Genomic DNA, 21,667 nt, shown 5'->3' on the forward strand with positions numbered 1-21,667 from the left:
GATTCTTGTGCCTCAGCCTCCTGAGTAGCTGGGATTACAGGCACAAACCACCACGCCTGGCTAATTTCTGTATTTTTAGTAGAGACTGGGTATCACCATGTTGGCCAGGCTGGTCTCAAACTCCTGACTCAGGTGATCCACCTGCCTTGGCATCCCAAAGTGCTGGGATTACAGGTGCGAGTCACCCACCTGGCCAGATGTGGCTTTTTTCCTCCCTTATAATGAAGATGACCCTGGCCTTGAATGACAGAGTCTGGACAAGATGTTAAGGGGCGTGTTTTTTGGCGGAGTGCACACCCACGTGGGCAGATTTGCCTTGGGTATGAGTCATTGATAGGTTCTAGGGAAGCCAATTCTAGAAAACCTGCAGACAGGCCCCGTAAAGATATGGGAGGGGGACCGGACACAGTGGCTCACGCCTGTAATCCCAGCACTTTGGGAGGCCAAGGTGGGCAGATCACCTGAGGTCAGGAGTTCGAGACCTGCTTGGCCAACATGGTGAAGCCCTGTCTCCACTAAATATACAAAAATCAGCTGGGCCTTGTGGCACACACCTGTAGTCCCAGCTACTGGGGAGTCAGAGGCAGGAGAATTGCTTGAACCCGGGAAGCGGAGGTTGCAGTGAGCTGAGATTGCGCCACTGCACTCCAGCATGGGCAACAGAGAAAGACTTTGTCTCAAGAAAAATAATAAAAATAAAAATAAAAAAAGAAATTGCAGGGGGAGTGGGAGTGGACAACAGGGGGAGGAAGAAAGTGGAATGGGGTTGGGGTGGTGGAGAAACAGGCAGCTGTCAGTGCCAGTCTCCAACCTGGGAAGGGTATGGGGTAGGAACAGCCTCCGCAGTGGTCCCTGCCCCTCAGTGTCCTCCTCCTAGCTCTGCTTCAGTTCTCTCTCACCTGTATTATATCTATGTACCAAGTGCAGGAGGGCCATGTTCTCAGTTTTACCATATTCATGTGCCACTTGGACCGTTACTGATTTTGTATTTCTATTTAAACTGAGTCAGCTAAAAATTTCAAAAAATAGGCCGAGTATGGTGGCTCATATTTGTAATCCTGGCACTTTAGGAGGCTGGCGTGGGAGGATCACTTGAGCCCCAGAGTCCAAGACTAGCCTGGGCAACATGGCGAGACCCAGTGTCTACAAAAACATACAAAAACTAGCTGAGCATGGTGGTGTAGTCCTAGCTACTCAGGAGGCTGAGGTGGGAGGATCACTTGATGCCTGGAAAGTCGAGGCTGCAGTGAGGAGAAACTGTGCCACTGCACTCCAGCCTGGGTGACAGAGAGAGACCCTATGTTAAAAAGAAAAAGAAAATTAAAAGAATAATAATTTAAAAGAGACACAGCTGAGTGCATTGGCTCATGCCTGTAATCCCAGAACTTTCGGAGGCTGAGGCAGGAGGATGGCTTGAGGCTAGGAGTTCAAGACCAGCCCGGGCAAGATAGCAAGACCCCGTCTCTACAAAAAATTAGCCAGGCATAGTGGCCCACACTTGTAATGCCAGCTACATAGGAGACTGGATTGGGAACATCACTTGAGCCCGGGAGTTCTAGGCTGCAGTGAGATATGATAGTGCCACTGCACTCCAGCCTAGGCAACATAGTGAGATCCAATTTCTACAAACAAAATAAAAATTTAAAAAAATAGCCAGGTATGGTGGCATGTACCTGTACTACCAGTTACTCAGGAGGCTGAGGCAGGAGAATCACTTGAGCCCAGGAGTTTAAGGTTGCAGTGAGCCGTGATCATGCCATTGCACTTCAGCCTGGGCAACAGAGAGACGCCTTGCCTCTAAAAATAAATAAAATTAAAAATGAAAATAGAAGAGAAACTTCAGGTCACTTTAATAAATGGAAAACCGTCAGCACTTGCTGTAAGCAGAGGGTAGCTAGAAAATAAATATAAGGGAAGCAGAGCCAACCATTCAAATGCAGTCTGAGCCTGTGGCCTGCAGAAACTGCTCAATGCTGAAGCTGCTTTTTGTGCACCATGCAAGATGGCCAAGGGCTAGAGAGACAAAGATAGGCTGGCACCACCTGGGGCCTCATGCCTGGAAATGGTCAGCAGGTTTGAAAGAGAATTGACAAGGAGGTAACTATCTCATTTCTCTCATCTAAAAACCAGGGAATGCAGGCAGGGCGCGGTGGCTCATGCCTGTAATCCCAGCACTTCGGGAGGCCGAGATAGGCTGATCACTTGAGGCTGGGAGTTCAAGACCAGCCTGGCCACATGGCAAAACCCTGTCTCTACTAAAATAAATAAATAAATAAATACAAAAATTAGCCAGATGTGGTGGCACACGCCTGTGTCCCAGCTACTCAGGAGGCTGAGGCAGGAGAGTTACTTAAACCTGGGAGGCGGAGGTTGCAGTGAGCCGAGATCACGCCACTGCATTCCAGCCTGGGTGACACAGCAAGACTGTGTCTCAAAAAAATATGATAAATAAAATAAAAATAAAAGCCAGGGAATGTTGCTAGAATGTTCTGCATAGGATTGGTATGGTCCTATAATGAGATGATTCATGTAAGAGTCTTGGCGCAGGACCCGGCCTGGAGTAAACACTTGATAAATGGTCGTGTGTGGCTGTGCCCTTGTTCCTCCGCTTACACAGGAATTCCAGGAGAACTAACATGGTGTCTTTTTTTGTGGCTCTGTCCCCCGCCCATGTGCTGTCCATCAAAGGCATCTAATAAACATTTTTAACAGGAGGTGGAAGGGACTTGAGTTCCTGTGATGCTGACAGTGACCATTTGTCTCACTTGTAACGAGTACTCGTATGTGCTCAACAAGTGTGTGTTGCATAAAAAAGCAAACAACAGAGTGTAAAGTCCACCAGAATGTCCACTCCACAAGGACAGGGTTTTCCAGCTGTTCTGCTTACTGCTGGATCCACCGCCTAGAACAGTGCTTGGCACTAAGTAGGTGCTCAACGAACATTTGTTGCGTCGACACATGAATCAATGATTCTGTGGATGAATGAATGAATGAAGGATTGAGCTTACGAATGAATATTAGATCTTCCTTTCCCAGACCCAGGAGACAGGCCTTTTGTAAAGTTTCAGGTCCCCATCACAGGTTGACTGAGCCCTAAGCATGGTGACCAGGGAGTGGAGAAAGTGAACAAAGAAAGAGACAAGGTGGGCTCAGGTCTCTGGCCTGAGGCATCTCTAGATTTCCCTAGCAACAGCGCCTACTGGTGGAGAGGAGCACTCTGGGAGCTGCCCTGGATGGGCTCAGGGTGGGGCAGGGATGGTGTGTACCACAGGCAGCTGCTGCTTTTTTTTTTTTTTTTTTTTTTTGAGACTGGGTCCCACTCTGTCACCCAGGCTGGAGTGCGGTGGCGTCATCACAGCTCACTGCAGCCTCGGCATGCCAGGCTTAAGCGATCCTCCTGCCTCAGCCTCCTGAGTAGCTGGGACTACAAGTGTGCACCACCACACCTGGCTTATTTTTTTTTTTTAATTTTCTGTAGAGACAGGGTCTCACCATGCTACCCAAGCTGGTCGAATTCCTGGGCTCAAGCAATCTGCCTGCCTCAGCCTCCCAAAGTGCTGGGACCACAGTTGTGAGCCACCACGCCCAGCCCACTATCAGCTTCTTATCACCCGCTGAACCCTCAGTAATGTCCCCTCCACCCCAGCAATAGGCTCTTCAAGTAGGGACGCCTAGATGGTAGGGGCTGTTTTCCATGACAGGGCAAACACTGGGCAAAGTGGCACCAAGAAGCATTTTTCATCTATATAAGGACTTTATTTTCTTCTATGCTGGGCTGAAGTGGTGCATTCTAAGGGTTGTACATCCCACCCACTGCCCCCACCAAGGGGAGGTTTCTGAAGAAAATCCCCAGGGCTTCCAAGAGAGGTGTTCCCCCATTGAGTGTTTATATGCCACTCACACGCTGGGCACAGAACATTCTTAAGGGATAATGTTTAACCAGCGTGTGGGCTGAGTTGCTGTGGCTCACGGAGGACCAGGTGAAGGGCTGGCCTCCTTCCTAGGTGGGCTCTGGAGGAGGCTGGGCCTCCCTGCCCTCCCATAACTCAGGTTCCCGTCTTGACTCCACCAGTAGGAAGCAGGCATCCTTTTGTCCTCTTCAGGGAGCAAACTGCTATCTGGATTTTTTCTTAAGCTAATACAGAAGCCAGGACTTTGATTCTTTGAAAAAAATTCTGTTTTAAGCAATTTATTGGTGTCCATAGGGTATGGGCCCAGCCTCACTAAAATAGTCATTCCTTGCATATTAAGATGTGTGAATGTTTTACAGCTTATGAGAAAGGAAAAGAACAAAGTGATTGTAAAATCCTTGAAGGCAGAGACTGGGTGTTAAACTTGCAATCCCACCTCGGTCAGGAGCAATTTACTATGTAATCAGTTTTCCCCTATCTTAAAATATGAGATGGGCAGGACTCTATAATTTGTACGGCAGGTTGTTCCCAAATTTTAATGTACACAAGAGTCACTGGGGGGAAGCTGGTTAAAAAGCTAGACTTCCAGATCCCACTGTGATTCATTCATTCAATTGATGTTTATTGAGCTACTACCATAAGTAGGGTTTCCGGATTTAGCAAAGACAAATACAGGATGTCCAGTTAAACTTGAATGTCACATCAACAAATTTTTTTTTTTTTTTTGAGACAGAGTCTTACTCTGTTGCCCAGGCTAGAATGCAGTACAGTGTTGTGATCATAGCTCAGTGCAACCTCGACCTTCTGGGCTCAAGCAATCCTTCCTCAGCCTCCCAAGTAGCTGGGACTACAGATGTGCACTATACGCCTGGCCAATTTTTCTTTTTTTACCTAGAGATGGGGTCTCACTATATTGCCCAGGCTGGTCTCAAACTCCTGGGCTCAAGCGATCCTCCTACCTTAATGCCCCGCGAAGTGCTGGAATTATAGGCACTAAGACATTATGGCCGGCCAACAAATTTTATGTTTTTATTTCATTTATTTTTTTGAGACAGGGTTTCACCCTTGTTGCCCAGCCTTGCAGCCCAGTGCAATGGTGTGATCTTGGCTCCCTGCAACCTCCGCCTCCCAGGTTCAAGCGATTTTCCTGTCTCAGCCTCCCAGTAGCTGGAATTACAGGTGCCTGCAACCATGCTTGGCCAATTTTTGTATTTTTAGTAGAAACGGGGTTTTACCATGTTGGCCAGGCTGGTTTTGAACTCCTGACCTCAGGTGATCTGCCTGCCTTGGCCTCCCAAAGTGCTGGGATTACAGGTATGAGCCACTGCACCTGGCCAAATTATTATTATTTTTTGAGATAGGATCTTGCTCTGCTGCCCAGGCTAGAGTGCAGTGGTGCATCACAGCTCACTGCAGCCTTCACCTCCTGGGGTTAGGCAATCCCCCCACCTCAGCCTCCTGAGTAGCTGAGACCATAGTTACATACCACCACACCTGACTAATTTTTTTGTATTTTTTGTAGAGATGGGCTTTCACCATGTTGCCCAGGCTGGTCTCGAACTCCTGGGCTCAAGCAATCCTCCCACCTCAGCCTCCCAAAGTGTTAGGCTTATAGGTGTGAGCCATTGTGCGTGACCTACAAATCATGTTTTAACGTCAGCATGTCTCATGCAATAACGGGCTTGCCTCCGTGCATTCATGCTACTATAGCCAAGTACCACCATAGGCTAGGTGGCTTGTAAACAACAAAATTTATTTGTCACAGTTCTGGAGGCTAAAAGTCCAAGGTCAGTGTGCCAGCATGATCAGGTTCCGGTGAGGGCCGTCTTCCGGGTTGTAGATAGCCTTTGTTTTTTCTTCACCTGGCAGAAAGACAGTAAAGTAGCTCTCTGGCATCTTCTTATAGAGGCGCTAATTCCGTTCAGGAGAACTCCACTTCATCACCTAATCGCCTCTCAGAGGCCTCACCTCCAACACACTGGGACAGACAAAGCTTTCAATATAGGAATTTTGGGGGAACACAAACATTCAGGCAGTCCATTATAGAACATACACGAGGCCGGGCGCGGTGGCTCACGCTTGTAATCCCAGCACTTTGGGAGGCCGAGGCGGGCGGATCACGAGGTCAGGAGATCGAGACCACGGTGAAACCCCGTCTCTACTAAAAATACAAAAAAATTAGCCGGGCGTGGTGGCGGGCGCCTGTAGTCCCAGCTACTCGGAGAGGCTGAGGCAGGAGAATGGCGTGAACCTGGGAGGCGGAGCTTGCAGTGAGCCGAGGTTGCACCACTGCACTCCAGCCTGGGCGACAGAGCGAGACTCTGTCTCAAAAAAAAAAAAAAAAAAAAAGAACATACACGAGAAAGTGCTTTGTTGTTTATATGAAATTCAAATTTAACTGGGAACTGGGAGTCCTGTAGTTTAACTGGTAACCCTAATACTGCACCAAACACTGTTCTAGGTGATGGGAGAACAGCGTGAACAAAACACAGCCCCTAATTTCTGATAGCTTATGTTCTAGTGAGGAAGCCATTTCCTGGTGCCCCCATAGGGTCTGGCGACAAATCGATCCATGCAGACAAATAGATCCAGGAAGGAAGGGGGAAGCCAGGAGAGGGGTGGAGTGTTGGAGGTGGCTGTCCATTCTGAATAGAGTAGATAGGGAGGCTCTTTCTTTGGAGGTGACATTTATTTATTTATTTATTTGTTTATTTTTGACATAGGTCACTTACTTCAATAACAATACTTATACCATGTTATCGCCATGGAATGTAAATTCAGATTAGACAAGAGAATTTCACAAGTGTAATAGCCGTCTGTATAGTATATAAAAGTTTGGGTACACTGTCTGGCCAAACCAGCTTGCTCATAAGTCATTAATCAAATCCACTATAGGTAATTTGTTCAGTTCAATGTTTACAATTCTTATGGAAAAAATAAGCAACACACACATTTAAAAAGTGTTCATTTACCTTTGCATGAGTGCTTAAAATACATATTTCTGTTTCGAGGTGATATTTAAAAATTATTCTAATATATCAGCAGCAAAAATATAATTTGCAATTACAAAAAACTAAACTAGAATCCTTAAGTTATTCTGTTTACAGTTGTGATTCTTTAATAAATACTACTATTATGCAGCTCTATTGTTTAAGCTTTCTGGATTTGGTTTAAACACATGCACGTATATTGTCAATTGTGGGAAGCTTTACAAGTTATATTCCATGCACTTTTTGGACAGAGTTCTAACAGAGCCAGCCAGTCCACAAAACAGGCAGATAAAAGTTGAATTAACTGGGGCAAATAGGGCTCTTATACAACATCCAAAATATGTGATATTCTGCAGCAAACTGGGAGTACCTTCAGGATTGGCCTGTTGTCTTCTTTAGAACTAAGTTCATCTTAAAAATTTAAGAAGGTGGACATTTCAACACCATCAAGTGCATTTAGGTGACATGTTTAAGTTAACTTGACTTCCTTGAATGACCTAGGTAGTAAACTAGTCACTAGTAATTCGGTCACCAGGCAAATCAAGCCTGCAAGAAAGGAAGCCAATATTCAAAATGCCATGTTACCATCTAAACCCATACAAATTAGTTTATTTCCAACAATAATAGGTAACTTCAATAATGAGATGTCTAACTAAAGCAAGCTCCTGCAACAAGACCAAGACAGCATCTCTTCTTCTAAGTCTTAGGTTTTGCCCAGAATTCCTGATACATGGAATAGCCTATACCAACAGTCATTGCTCCTATAACAAAGGCTTGGGCTGCCGCACGCATGTGGATCAGATGAATGGACATTTTAGTATTTCCCCTGCCCTTCAGTTTGTATAATCCATATGCAACGATTGCTGCAAAACCTGCTATTCCAACGGGTACGAATGGTGCCTCTTTAGCTTTTTGAATAAGTTTGGATCCCTGATCTTCCTCATATGAAGGAAGGGAAACACCTGTGTCTGTTGACATAGTGATTGCTTGAAGAATCTCCCTAGAGCGAGAAAACCTCTCACCCGCCAACCAGCTTCTGATCCCTGCACGCGCACCCAGTCCTCCCGGCTTCTCCCCACCCACAGTCGTGCCAGCCAGTCCTGGAGGTGACATTTAAACAAGGATCTGTGGAGGTGAGATTTGGATGCAGCAAGCGTGGAGGGTGCAAGGATCCACATAGATAGTAAGCCCTTCGGGAAGAATCCCATGTGGGGGTCTGTGAATGCCACTTTGAGAAAAATGACTTTAGGCTTTCAAGCCTCATGTCCACCTCTGATGATGCACTTAGCTGTTTACAGCCCCTCTCTGAGCCTCAGTTGATTTCATATGTTCAATGGGAATAGTAGTCACTGACTCGCTTTCTCACAGGGCTATTGTGGGTATCAAATGATGTAAAAGACGGGAAAGGACTTAGTAAACTGACAAGTGCTCAGCGGGGCCTCGACTAGTGCTCTCCAATAGAAATACAATGCAAGCCCCTTGTGTAACTTCAAAGTGTCTAGTAGCTGCTTGAAAAAGCAAAAAATGCGAAATTGATTTTATTTTATTTTATTTATTTTTTGAGACAGAGTTTTGCTCTTGTTGCCCAGTCTGGAGGGCAATGGCGTGACCTCGGCTCACTGCAACCTCCTCCTCCCAGGTTCAAGTGATTCTCCTGCCTCAGCCTCCTGAGTAGTTGGGATTACAGGCCCTCGCCACCACACCTGGCTAATTTTTTTCTATTTTTAGTATAGATGGGGTTTCACAATGTGGGCCAGGCTGGTCTGGAACTTCTGACCTCAGGGATCCACCTGTCTCGACCTCCCAGAGTGCTGGTAAAACAGGCGTGAGCCACCCTGCCTGGCACGAAATTGATTTTAATAATATGTTTTATGTAATGCATAATACTTTGGTAATAATATACCAAAGTGTTATTTTTACATGTTGTCACTATAAAAATTACTACAGAACTATTTTATAACACTTTTCTTGTGCTAAGTTTGGTGCATGTTATGTGCTTACTTACGGCTCATCTCAATTTGCACTAGCCACATTCAAGTGCCTAACAGCCTTATGTGGCCCGCGGCCTCATGTTGGACAGCACAGGCTGTATCATGAATATTATGTGAAGAGCTGGCCTCATTGTTTTAAAACACAGTGTATTAGTGGAAATTTTGAGGTATAATCATACAGTAATTTTTTTATATTTATATTTTACTTTTACTTTTTTTTTTTTAAGAGACGGAGTCTCGCTCTGTCGCCCAGCCTGCAGTGCAGTGGTGCCATCACAGCTCACTAGAGCCTCAAACTCATAGGCTCAAGCCATCCTCTCACCTCAGCCTTCTGACTAGCTAGGACTGTACACATGAGCTACCAGGCCCAGATAAATCTTTTTTTTTTTTTTTTTTTTTTTTTTTTTTTTTTTTTTTTTTTTTTTGAGACGGAGTCTCGCTCTGTCACCCAGGCTGGAGTGCAGTGGCGCAATCTCGGCTCACTGCAAGCTTCGCCTCCCGGGTTCACGCCGTTCTCCTGCCTCAGCCTCTCCGAGTAGCTGGGACTACAGGCGCCCGCCACCACGCCCGGCTAATTTTTTTTTTGTATTTTTAGTAGAGACGGGTTTCACCATAGTCTTCATCTCCTGACCTCGTGATCTGCCCGCCTCGGCCTCCCAAAGTGCTGGGATTACAAGCGTGAGCCACCGCGCCCAGCCGAGATAATTCTTTTTTAGAGATGGGGTCTCACTATGTTGTCCAGGCTGGTCTCAAACTCCTGGCCTCAAGTGATTCTCCTGCCTTGGCATCCCAAAGTGCTGGGATTACAAGCATGAGCCACTGTGCCCAGCCTTTATTTTATTTCTTAAATTGACACAGTAATTGTGCGTATGTTTCGATGTACACCATGTGTAGCGATCAGGGTAACTTGCATTTCTGTCATCTCAAACATCATTTCTTCATGTTGGGAATAGCCACTATCCTCATTCTAGCTATTTGGAACTTACGTTGTAGTCATCCTACAGTGGCATAAAGCACTGGAACTTATTCCTCCCACCTCGCTGTAACTCTGTATCCTTTAAGAACTCACTCTCTATCCCCCACCCTTTCCCTTCCCCTTCCCAGCCTGTAGTATCCTCTGTTCTACTGTTTACTTCTGTGATATTAACACTTTAGCTTCTGCATATGAGTGATAGCATGTGGTGTTTAACTTTCTGTCCCTGGTTTACTTCCAAGGTGGAATATTGAACAGTAAAGTGAAATAGACCAGTGACACAACAATATGAATGATTCTTACAATAGGCTAAGTAAAAGAAGCCAGACTAAGGGCAACAGATCAACAGATGATCACCATCCAAAAGATAGTTCCCAAGAAGAGGGGGCATTCCACACCACAGGGGTCCACAGGGGGAGCACTGGGGTGGCTCAGGAAGGAGGGAGGGAGGGGGAGAAATGTGGGCAGGAGCCTTTGGTTATGGTTTCCCTGGGAAGGACAGAGTGGGACAGGGTAAGAGGCTTAGAAATGGCTAATTAGGATCATTTCAGTGGGCTCTGGGGGATAGGGACTGTCCCTAGTTGAATAGTACCTGGCCTGGGGTGATTAGAGCAGGTGTATTGTGGCCTGGTGGACAGTGAATGCCCAGTAAAGGAGGTGGTTGGACTATGGGCTCTAGGTTGGTTGCTTTGCATTTGAAGAGTGTGCTCCAGGGCGACTTGCCTGCTTATCGCTAGGTTATCACTGGCTAACCCTGGAAGGGCCGGTGCCTGTAGGGTCAGCAAGGCCTCGGATATCAAAGCTCCAGAACACAAAAGATAAGACATGTGTCATGTACTCATATTGCAAGAGGTTTGGCCAGGGGCACGGCACGGCAATCCAGATTGGTTTGGGTGAATGTCAGTAGCTCTGTCATTTCTCAGCCCTACCAGCCTGCGGCCAGCCCCTTAGCTTTTAACAGGAAAAGAGATTACAAGGAATCGCCTGAGCTGAGCTTCTTCAGAGCTTGTTGCTCTCTGCGACTGTTCTTTGGAGCTAGTCTTGTGCTAGAAGTTGTGAAGGCTTTGCCTAATTCCAGTTGAGATGTTCAAGGGACACAGTCCCTTTCTCCTCCTTTCATGTGATTATTTATTTATTGTTTAGACAGTGTGTCACTCTGTCACCCAGGCTGGGGTGCAGTGGCGTGATCTCACTGCAGCCTCAACCTCCCATGCTCAAGTGATGCTCCTGCCTCAGCCTCCCTTGTAGCTGGGACTACAGGCATGCATCACCATGCCTGGCTAATTTTGTCTGTTTTTCGTAGAGACAAGGTCTCACTATGTTGCCCAGGCTGGTCACAAACTCCTGGACTCAAGCGATCCTCCCACCTCATCCTCCCAAAGTGCTGCAATTACAGGCATCAGCTACCACGCCAGGCCTCTATGTGATATTAATGCCCAACTCCAAACACGGTAGGGTCTGGGGGAATTTAGGGGTGTCTAGTGCCTGCTGATAATCACCTAAGTGTATTGGGAGATGAGGAGTGGTATTTTCCTCTCCCTTGGAAATGCCAGGCCCCTCTTGGCTGTAACATCTCAGTGGCTGGTGCTTGTGGACCATGGGAGGAGAGTGTGGGGATAGGAGCCTCTTTCAGTTAATAGCATCTCTGATGCTCACCCCTCAGGCCCCACCCCAACCCGCCTGCCCACCTGTACCACCTGGGCTAATCCACATGCTTCTCTGAAGACCTGCTCTTCAAAGAGACAAGCACAATGCAAATTAAAACCATAATATACCACTACATATTCACGAGAATGGCTGAAATTAAAAAGACTGACCACACTAAGTGCTGACGAAGGTGTGGAGCAACTGGCACTCTTGAATACCGCTGGTGAGAATGAAAACTGGAAACTTGGGGGAAAACTTTGACAGTTTCTAAAAAAGTGAAACATTGACCTATTCTATGATCCAGCTATTCCACTCCTAGGCATTTACCCAAAAGAAATAAAGTATACATCTCCCAAAAGACTCAAATACAAATGTTCATAGCAGCTCTTATTTGTAATAGCCCCAAAGTGGAAACAACCCACATGTCCATCAACAGGTGGCTAGATGAAAATTGTGGTCTAGCTATATGGTGGAATATTGTGCAATGAAATGAAACAGATCACTGATACACACAACAACATGAATAATTCTCAAAATAATTATGTTGAGTGAAAGAAGCCAGACCTGCCCCCCTCCAAAAACAAATACATATATACCTTCAGATTCTGATGCTAGAAAGGCAAACTAATGCATTGTGACAGAAGTGTTTATCTATGATCATGGTTGCCTAGGGTAGGCGGAGGCAGGAGGGAGGGATTATAAAGAGGTATACAGAAACTTTTGGGAGTGATGGATTCATTCACTATCTTGATTATGGTGATGATTTCATGGGTATATACATAAGTTAAACCTCAGCTAATTGTAAACATTAAACATGTGTAATTTATTGTATATCAACTATGCCTCAACAAAGCTATAAAGCTTTAAAAAAATCTGTTTTTTAAAAAGTCATGTACAGGCCAGTCATGGTGGCTCACGTGCCTGTATTCTCAGTGCTTCAAGAGGTTGAGGCGGCAGGATCACTTTAGGTCAGGAGTTTGAGAGCAGCCTGGGCAACAGAAAGTTAGCTGAGTGTGGTGGCAGGCACCTGTAGTTCCAGCTACTAAGGAAGCTGAGGTGAGAGGATCACTGGAGCCCGGGAGGCAGAGGTTGCAGTGAGCCATGATCCCGCCACTGCTCTTCAGTCTGAGCAACAGAGACCCTGTCCCACGGAGGAGGAGGAGGGGAAGAATGGGGGAGGAGGAAGGGGGAAGGAAGGAAGGAAGGAAGGAAGGAAGGAAGGAAGGAAGGAAGGAAGGAAGGAAGGAAGGGAAAGGAAGGAAGGAGAAGAAGGAGAAAGAAAAAGGAGGAGGAGGAAGAGAAGGAAGGAGAACGGGAAGAGAAAGACTGAGAAGGAGGAAGAGGAAGAACAAAAAGAAGAAAGAAAAAGCATGAATACGCTTTTGGGGGTGGGCTGGCGGGAGATCAGACTGTGAGGCAGTGCCAGCCTCCAGTCCCAAGGCAGATCTGGGAGCAGGCGCTAGGATGCAGAGGGGACACAAAAGGGGACAGGTGGGCCTGGACCCTCCCCAGGAGTGGCTCGCACTCTGATTGGGGCACCCAACCTACCCTGCTGTGAACCAGTCTATCTGAGGTGTGTTAGTGGAGACACAAACCTTTGCTTATGCCAGAGATGTGATTTGTTTCAACTGGGAAGATGGGATGAGGCTTCTTGGAAACAATGGTATTTCAATGTATTGGTCTCTTCCTTGAAAAATAGAGTGTGATCATTGGAATAGCTGACCTCTGATGAGCACTTAGTATGTGCTAGGGACTCTTGGAAAGCTGCACATGCAGTATTCCATTTTATTCTTGTCACATACTTGCTGGGTGGGCACTTTTATCACCTCCATTTAAGGACATGGATGCCCAAGGTCTTATAGTATAGGTTGTATAGGTATAGTGGTGATACCAAGATTTGGCCCCTGGTGGTCTAATTTCCAGTTCAGCACTCCTGTTATTCCCAATCTGTCTCCGGTGTGTGGGTGTGTGGATGGAGAATATATTGGAATGTACAACTGTTTGGGGTTTTTTTTGTTGTTTTTTGGAGATAGGGTCTTGCTCTGTCACCCAGGCTGGAGTGCAGTGGTGCAATCATAGCTCACTGCAACCTTGAACTCCTAGGCTCAGACGGTCCTCCAGCCTCAGCCTCCCAAGTAGCTGGGACTACAGATGTGCACCACCATGCCTGGCTAACTTTTACAATTATTTTGTAGAGATAAGGTCTTGCTATGTTGCCCAGGCTGGTCTCAAACTCCGGGGCTTCAGCGATTCTGCCACTTTGGCCTCCCAAAACGTTGGGATTACAGGTATGAGCCACTGCACTCGAATTTGAGTATGATTTGAAGATGCCTTTGGGACCCTTCTGTTGTAAATCATTGTCACTTATCACTAGTCTAAAATGGAAAAGGTAAACAGTATTGAACAAATGTTGAATTAATTACCCCCATCACTTGCAGATAGTACTTTTTGTTTTACATCATAATCTTGTCTATCTCTTTCCCCACACCTCCATGGTTTTGATGATGAACCTTTCAAGTAAGCCTTCACTGGTTGTTTCTTTGAATTATCCTCTTCATTAATTACGTGAACAGGGTAGAAATGGTCAAAGATGTTGACTCACTGTGGTCTTATATCAAGGTAGCAGTCACACTCACAGGCAGATGCCATTGTATGGAAGAGCAGGTGCATGTCCAGCAGTGACCCCATGGAGACGTTCCTGGTGGAGCTGATGAATGGCTTCTTTAGGTAGTATGGAGTCTCTGGGCAAATGAAATCGAACTCTTCACGGTCATGAGTTGCACTGGCACATCTTTCTGATCGCTGGAGACCATCATGACAGGACATCATTGTATCATTTCTAGGCTTCTCAGAGACTGAGCACATGCAACCTCGCCATTGTGTCCTGCTGAGTCTGGGGAGGGGTGTCAGGACAGCCTGTCCTCAAAGGGCCTTGTCACAGGAGAGGGACACTGTGACCAGCAGAACTGCTCACAGGTCGAGGGCCACTGGGTGACAAGAGGGTAGAGAGTGGATGTTTCAGTCACGGTGAGGTGACATCGTTTCGTGCCAGTGTCTCAGTTCCCGGTGTGTTTGTGGTTGGCCAAGTGCAGGGACAGGTTCCTTCTGGAATAAATGCATAGGCTTTTGAGCCCCTTCTTTGTTCATTCTCTCATTCTTTTAGTTTTTGTTGTGGAAAGTTTCAAACACACAGAAGTAGAGAGAATCATATAAAAGACTCCCACGAGGTGCTGTGGGTCACACCTGTAATCCCAGCACTTTGGGAGGCTGAGGCATGATGGTTGCTTGAGCCCAGGAGTTTGAGACCAGTCTGAGCAAGATAGCAAGTCCTAATCTCTTGAAAAAAATTAAACAATTAGCCAGGTGTGGTGATGTGTGACTGTAGTCCCTGCTACTTGCGAGGCTGAGGCGAGAAGATCATTTGAGCCCCGGAGGTCGAGGCTGTGGTGAGCTGCGATTGCGCAACTGCACTCCAGCCTGAGTGGCAGAGCAAGACCCTGTCTCAAAAAAATAAAATAAATGAAAGACGTTCATGTACCCAGCACAAATGTTGACATTTCACCAATCGTGCCTTGTATTTGACTTTTTCTGATTTTCTTTTTTTTTGTATAATGTAATGTGTTTTTTATTTTAATATTTAATTACTTTCATTTATTTATTATTTTTATTTTATTATCATACTTCAGGTTTTAGGGTACATGTGCACAATGTGCAGGTTTGTTACAAACACTTCTGATTCTCATTCTATTTTCTGTTGAGGCATAACAGTCAGTAAAGCTCACAGCTTGGTGGATTTTGAAGATGAATTTTCATCTATGTTTATATCTGTGAAACCTTCAGATCAAGATGTAGAACATTCTCAGACCTCAGCAGGCTCTTGCCTGCCCATCCCTGAGATCTGCACTTTCATAAATTGTAGGGTACAATGGTGACATCATATTGGGAAAGATATTTTGACAGATAAAAAATTTTGTCTTGGCCGGGCGCGGTGGCTCACGCTTGTAATCCCAGCACTTTGGGAGGCCGAGGCGGGCGGATCACGAGGTCAGGAGATCGAGACCACAGTGAAACCCCGTCTCTACTAAAAATACAAAAAATTAGCTGGGCATGGTGGCGGGTGCCTGTAGTCCCAGCTACTCGGAGAGGCTGAGGCAGGAGAATGGCGTGAACCTGGGAGGCGGAGCTTGCAGTGAGCCGAGACTGGGCCACTGCACTCCAGCCTGGGCGACAGAGCAAGACTCTGTCTCAAAAAAAAAAAAAAAATTTTGTCTTCCTTCTTGCCTTCCTGCCTTCCTTTCTCCCTCTCCTCCCCTCCCTCCCTCCTTCCATTCTTATTTCCTTCCCTTCTTCCTTCTTCATTCACTGATCTACTACTTACTAAGAGAGTAAACTCTGGATTTGTTTAAAAAAAAAAAAATGGGCCGGGCGCGGTGGCTCACGCCTGTAATCCCAGCACTTTGGGAGGCTGAGGCAGGTGAATCACTTGAGGTCAGGAGTTTGAGACAAGCCTGGCCAACATGGCAAAACCCCATCTGTACTAAAAATATAAAAATCAGCCAGGTGAGGCAGCAGGTGCCTGTAATCCCAGCTACTTGGGAGACTGAGGCAGGAGAATCACTTGAACTTGGGGGGTGGAGTTTGCAGTGAGCAGAGATCATGCCACTGCACTCCAGACTGGGTGACAGAGCGAGACTCCGTGTCAAAATAATAATAATAATAATAATAATGGAAAATACATACAGATCCAGAGTTTACCTTCTCAGTAATTAAGAAGGTAATTGCTGAGAAGGTAAACTCTGAGTCTATATGGAAAAACCCAGATGAAGTGAAACTGGCTTAGAGATTGGCTTAGAGATTATTTCAGATTAACAGTCTCTGTCAATCTCTGTCAATCTGCCTTCCTTCTTTCCTTCCTCTCCCTCTTCCTCACCCTCACTCCCTTCCTTTGCTTTCTTCCTGCTGAGCACTGACTGGCAACTCTAATGGCTATTGGAGATTCAGAACAAAACCAACCATGGTACTGGCCGGTCTTCCATGTCCACAGTGCCCCGGTGACAAGAGGGTACCTGAAGTGGCTTCTCAGGGTTTCTAACCCTTTTTTTTTTTTTTTTTTTTTTGAGATGAAGTCTCACTCTTGTCTCCCAGGCTGGAGTGCGATGGCGCAATCTCGGCTCACTGCAACCTCTGCCTCCCGGGTTCAAGCGATTCTCCTGCCTCGGCCCCCCAACTAGCTGGGATTACAGGCGCCTGCCACCACACCTGGATAGTTTTTGTATTTTTAGCAGAGACAGAGTTTCACCATGTTGGCCAGGTTGGTCTAGAACTCCTGACCTCAGGTGATCCATCCACCTCAGCCTCCCAAAGTGCTGGGATTACAGGCATGAGCCACTGTGCCCAGCCTCAGGGTTTCTTAGGAAGGGTGAGCTTCCTGCCTCAAAGGCGCTCAAGGCTGGGGAAGGGGTATCTTAAGTGCCTGGCTGGAGGCTGACCTGTTGACTTAAGCTCCTCCCAGACCCCCAGTCAGAGGAGGTCAAAAGGGCCTGGTGGGTGGTGACACCTGTGTGTTCCCTTGCAGACGCTGCAGGAGATCTTCCAGGCCGAGAACACCATCATGCTGCTGGAAAGGTCCATCAAGGCCAAGGAGGGCCCACTGAAGGTGGCCCAGACGAGGCTGGAGTGCCGGACCTGGCGCCCCAACATGGAGCTGTGCAGGGACATCCCGCAGTTCAAGTAAGCGAGGGAGGCCAGAGGAGGTGGGAGAACCCCTGGGAATCCAGGAAGGGGGAGGGGTGGGTCTCAGGAGCTCCCAGGTGCACTGGGTCTGAAAAATGGACCCTCCCTCAATCAGGACATCCAGTCCTACAACTCAACAGAGTGCAGGGTGCGGGTGGAGTTCGGAGATGCAGCTCGGGCTGTACCACTGCGTGGCTTCCTCATCACTGGGAGTCCCACCTTGGGCACCGTGGTCTTCTCACTTGCCTAAACGAGGGGTGGCTTTGTAACTCCGTTGTGCTCTAGAAACCCTCCTGTTTCCCTTGAAAGCCAAGGCAATGAATGGTAGCCCCCCAGGCAGTGGCTTTACCTTCTCTCTCCAGGCTCCCATGAAAGAGGCACCCATTCCTCACTCACTTCCCACCTCCCTGTTTGTAAAGTTCTCACCGTGAAGCCCTGGAAGAGCCTCATGAGCTCCTGGCTGATGGATCCCACCCATCCTGCTGTGCTAAGGAGGCTGGCATCTGTTGACGAAGGGCTTTCTCACAGGACAGGGGTCAAAAGCTTATGCCAACCCAGAAAGGATGTTTGTGGGGGGCAGGGGCGGGGATTGTAATACGATGATGGCCAGGCCAAGAAGGAATAACTCAGCAGACATGGGGATTATTTCCCATGAACGTGCTGTTTGACTTGGGGCAAACCACTTGGCCACTCTGTTCTCGCCGTGCTAGGGGCATTATCTTAGTTGTCTATTGCTGTGTAATAAATTACCCCAAAAGGTAGTGACTTGAAAGAACCACATTTGTTATCTCAGTTTCTGTGGGTTAGGAATTGGGCTAGGTTCCTTGCTAGGTTCCACATGTCAGGGTCTTCCACAGGTTGCAATCAAGGTGTCAGCTGGGGCTGTGGTCTTATCTCAAGGCTGGACTGGGGAAGGTTCCACATCCAAGCTCACTCCCATGCTTGTTGGCAGAACTCAGTTCTTCGCTGGCTGTTGGCTGGCAGCCACCCTCATTCACCCATGGGTCTCTCCAGCATGGTGGCTTGCTTCAACAAAGCATGCAAGCCAGAAGGACAATGACAGTACCAGCAGCAAGGACGACACTGTCTTTTGTAACCTAACCATGGAAGTGACAGCCCATCACTCTTTCTGCATGCTCTTCTTTAGAAGCAAGTCTCTAGGTCCACACTCAAGGATGTGATACAAGGAGGTGGGGATCATTGAGGGTCATCCTTGAAACATCCTTCTATGGGCACTAACAGAGTTTCTGGTGGAGTGGCAAGAGACTGAGTCCGGCCCCATTTCAGCTGCTCATTTGCTCCATAAACCTTATTCTGCATTCTCTGTGCCCAGGGCTGTGCTCACCGGGTTGCATAGCAGTACTTCTTTTGACAGCGTACTGAGTTGATATCCCCCAAGAGAAAAAGATGGAAAGGACCATCCTCAGGCTTCCTTGGGCACATTATTTCAGCCCTGGCCTACAGCAAGGGAAGTTCACCCTGATGTCTAACTAACTGCAATCCCTTGAGCTTCTTTCGAGTTCTTTCCCCCTTAGTCTTACTCCTAGGGGAGTTGGGAAGTCAGTTACTCCTACTGTTGTCAAATGGGAAGATAAATTGAGGTCCAGAGAGGTTGAAAAAGCTGTCCCAGTCACACAGCACTAAGCCAGGGCTTTACTGGGCAGGGAATGCAGGTCTTGGTCCAGTGATGGACCCTGCTCCCTCCGTCCTGGTGTGGAGACCCCACTGCTAGATGTGAAAAGATGTCAAGAAGAGAGCTATCAGTTAGGAGAAGGAGGATAGATAATCAAGAAAAAGTGTTGGGTGGTGCCGAAGCAATGATTTTTGCACAGCCTCAGTTACTGCCTAAGTAACCATTTAGGAAATGGAAAAAGCAGGGTATGTGTTGGGGTGGGGTGGAGGGGCAGGCAAATTGATCCAAGGCTTTGAACTTGAGGGCCTGGGGTCCGTCCCACTTTGGAGGGCCGAGGCAGGAGGATCACTTGAGGCCAGGAGTTTGAGACCAGCCTGGACAACATAGCAAGACACTATCTCTAAAAAAAAATACAAAACTTAGCCAGGCATCGTGGCATGTACCTGTAGTCCTAGCTACTCAGGAGGCTGAGGCAGAAGGATTGCTTAAGCCCAGGAGTTGGAGGTGCAGTGAGCTATGACTGTGCTGTTGCACTCCACCCTGGGCAACAGAGCAACACCCAGTAGACCTGCTGCTGGCTTGCTAGGTCTTCAGCCCTGGAAGTGAGATGGATAGGGTTTAGGTCCTGGGTGCAGGAGAGTGGGGGCTGGGCTCTGCTGACCTCTCTTCCATCTGCCCCTGCTTCTTCGATGCTCAGGCTGAACCCCAGTACCTCCTGGAGTGGAGGGCTCAGATGATACCTTTGCCTCCCCAACGAGACTTTTTTTTTAATTGAGCCTTGCTCTGTTGCCCAGGCTGGAGTGCAGTGGCACGATCTTGGCTCACTGCAACCTCCACCTCCCAGGTTCAAGAGATTCTCCTGCCTCAGCCTCCCGAGTAGCTGGGATTACACTCGCCTGCCACCATGCTCGGCTAATTTTTGTATTTTTAGTAGAGGCAGGGTTTCACCACGTTGGCCAGGCTGGTCTCAAACTCCTAACCTCAAGTGATCCAGCCACTTCGGCATCCCAAAGTGCTGGGATTACAGGCGTGAGCCACAGTGGCCGGCCCCGCCAGGGGACTTCTACAGAACAGGGCTTCTGGGGGAGTTGCCTGGAGGACCTACTGCTTTGAGACAAGCTCTCTGCCTTCCCGTTTCCCGTTCAGCAGTCATACCACTGAAGAGGACAGACAGAAAGCAAGGAGGTGGAGCATGTTTGGTTCAGGAGCCGGGCCGTGTGTGTGTGTGTGTGTGTGTGTGTGTGTGTGTCTGCATCTGTGTATGTTGTGTTTTGGTTTGTATGCATGGCTGTCTTGGGAATTGAGCAGATGATAGGATTCAGGCTGTCTCCCTTCTCCAGTGGCTAAATTGTCCCATGTGTGCATGATCTTCCTTGTCCCCGTCCTCTCCATTCCTGCCTTTGGGCCATCTTTTTCCTTTTCCTTCTACAAGTGGTCTCTCTTCTCCTGACCTACTCCAATCACTAGGGTCCCATCCATGCCTATCCCCCAGAAAGAAAGGCCAATTAAAATTGAACTTTAAAGGCTAGGTGTGGTGGTTCAGACCTGTAACCCCAGCACTTTGGGAGGCTGAGGTAGGAGGATCGCATGAGGCCAGGAGTTCAAGACCAGCCTGGACAATATAGCAAGACCCCATCTCTACAAAAAATACAAAAATTAGCCAGGCATGGTGGCGTGCCTATAGTACAAGCTACTTAGGAGACTGAAGCGGGAGGATTGCTTAAGCAGAGAAGTTGGAGGCTGCAGTGAGCTATAATCGTGCCATGTACTCTATCCTGGGCAACAGAGCAACACCTTGTCAAAAAAAAAAAAACAAAACCAAAAACTAAATTTTAATTAAAATTAAATAAAGTTAAAAATTCAATTCCTTATTCACACTAACCACATTTCAAGGGCTCAGTATCCACATGTGGCTAGGGTCCACCATATCAGACAACATAGCACAGAACATCTCCCTTGCTCTAGAAAGTTCTATTGGACAGTGCTGGCGGAAGTTTCCAGGCTGCTTCTGTCACTTCGCTTTGCTTCTCTCTAGCCCAGGCTTACCATGGGGAAGTTCACCCAGCTTCATATCCTCCAGTTCTGAGCACAGTTTCATTGTCTCTTCTCCCCAGAGGTGGGACCCCCAGCACAGTCCCACAACCAAGCCACCGTCACAGCTCACCTTGCTGCATTCATTTCCCAGGGCTGCTATCACAAATCACTACAAACTGGGTGGCTATAGACACAGTTTATTCCCTCACAGCTTTGGGGGCCGGAAGTCCCAAATCAAGGTTGCTCTTCCTGGAGGCTCTGAGAGAGGCTCTGTTCCCTGCCGCTCTCCCAGCTCCGGGGGGCTGTCAGCAATCCTTGGCGTCCTTTAGCTTGTAGCCGCATCGCTTTCATCTCTGCCTTTGTCTCCACATGACCTTCTCCCCTGCATGTCTCTGTGTCTCAGACCTCCCTCTCCTTTCTCTTATAAGAAGATCAGTCATTGGATTTAGATGTCACCCTAAATCCAGGATGATCTCATCTTAAGATCCTAAACTTCATTACATCTGCAAAGACCCTATTTCCTAATAACATTACACACACCAGGGCTTAGGATTTCAACATATCTTTCTGAGGAACACCATCCAGTCCACTCTGTGTGGATTCACAATAACCTCCTAACCTTTCTCCTGCCTCTACTCTTGCCCCCTTCCAATCTCATCTTACACAGCTGCCTGGAGGAGGTTATCCCGAAACTCGAGTCAGCATGCCATTCCCCTGTTTCAACCCCCTGGCCCCACCCCATGGCTTCCCACAGC

At 47.5% G+C, this 21,667-nt stretch overlaps 1 protein-coding gene and 1 pseudogene across 2 annotated transcripts in view; one reads left to right on the plus strand and one right to left on the minus strand.

Annotated features, from left to right (window-relative positions):
• The window catches only part of TEKT5 (tektin 5), a 70,032-nt gene that overhangs the window by 44,522 nt on the left and 3,843 nt on the right, over positions 1-21,667 (plus strand). The window contains exon 6 of the mRNA XM_003269271.4: positions 17,088-17,242. Coding sequence (XP_003269319.1) covers positions 17,088-17,242 — 155 coding nt within the window. The remainder of the gene's footprint in view (positions 1-17,087; positions 17,243-21,667) is intronic.
• On the minus strand, positions 7,598-7,951 carry LOC101177798 (annotated as a pseudogene). The gene has a single exon (XR_001113525.2). The product of XR_001113525.2 is annotated as an HIG1 domain family member 1A, mitochondrial pseudogene (transcript).

This window comes from Nomascus leucogenys, chromosome 18 (assembly GCF_006542625.1).
Source record: "Nomascus leucogenys isolate Asia chromosome 18, Asia_NLE_v1, whole genome shotgun sequence".
Taxonomy (NCBI): Eukaryota; Metazoa; Chordata; class Mammalia; order Primates; family Hylobatidae; genus Nomascus; species Nomascus leucogenys.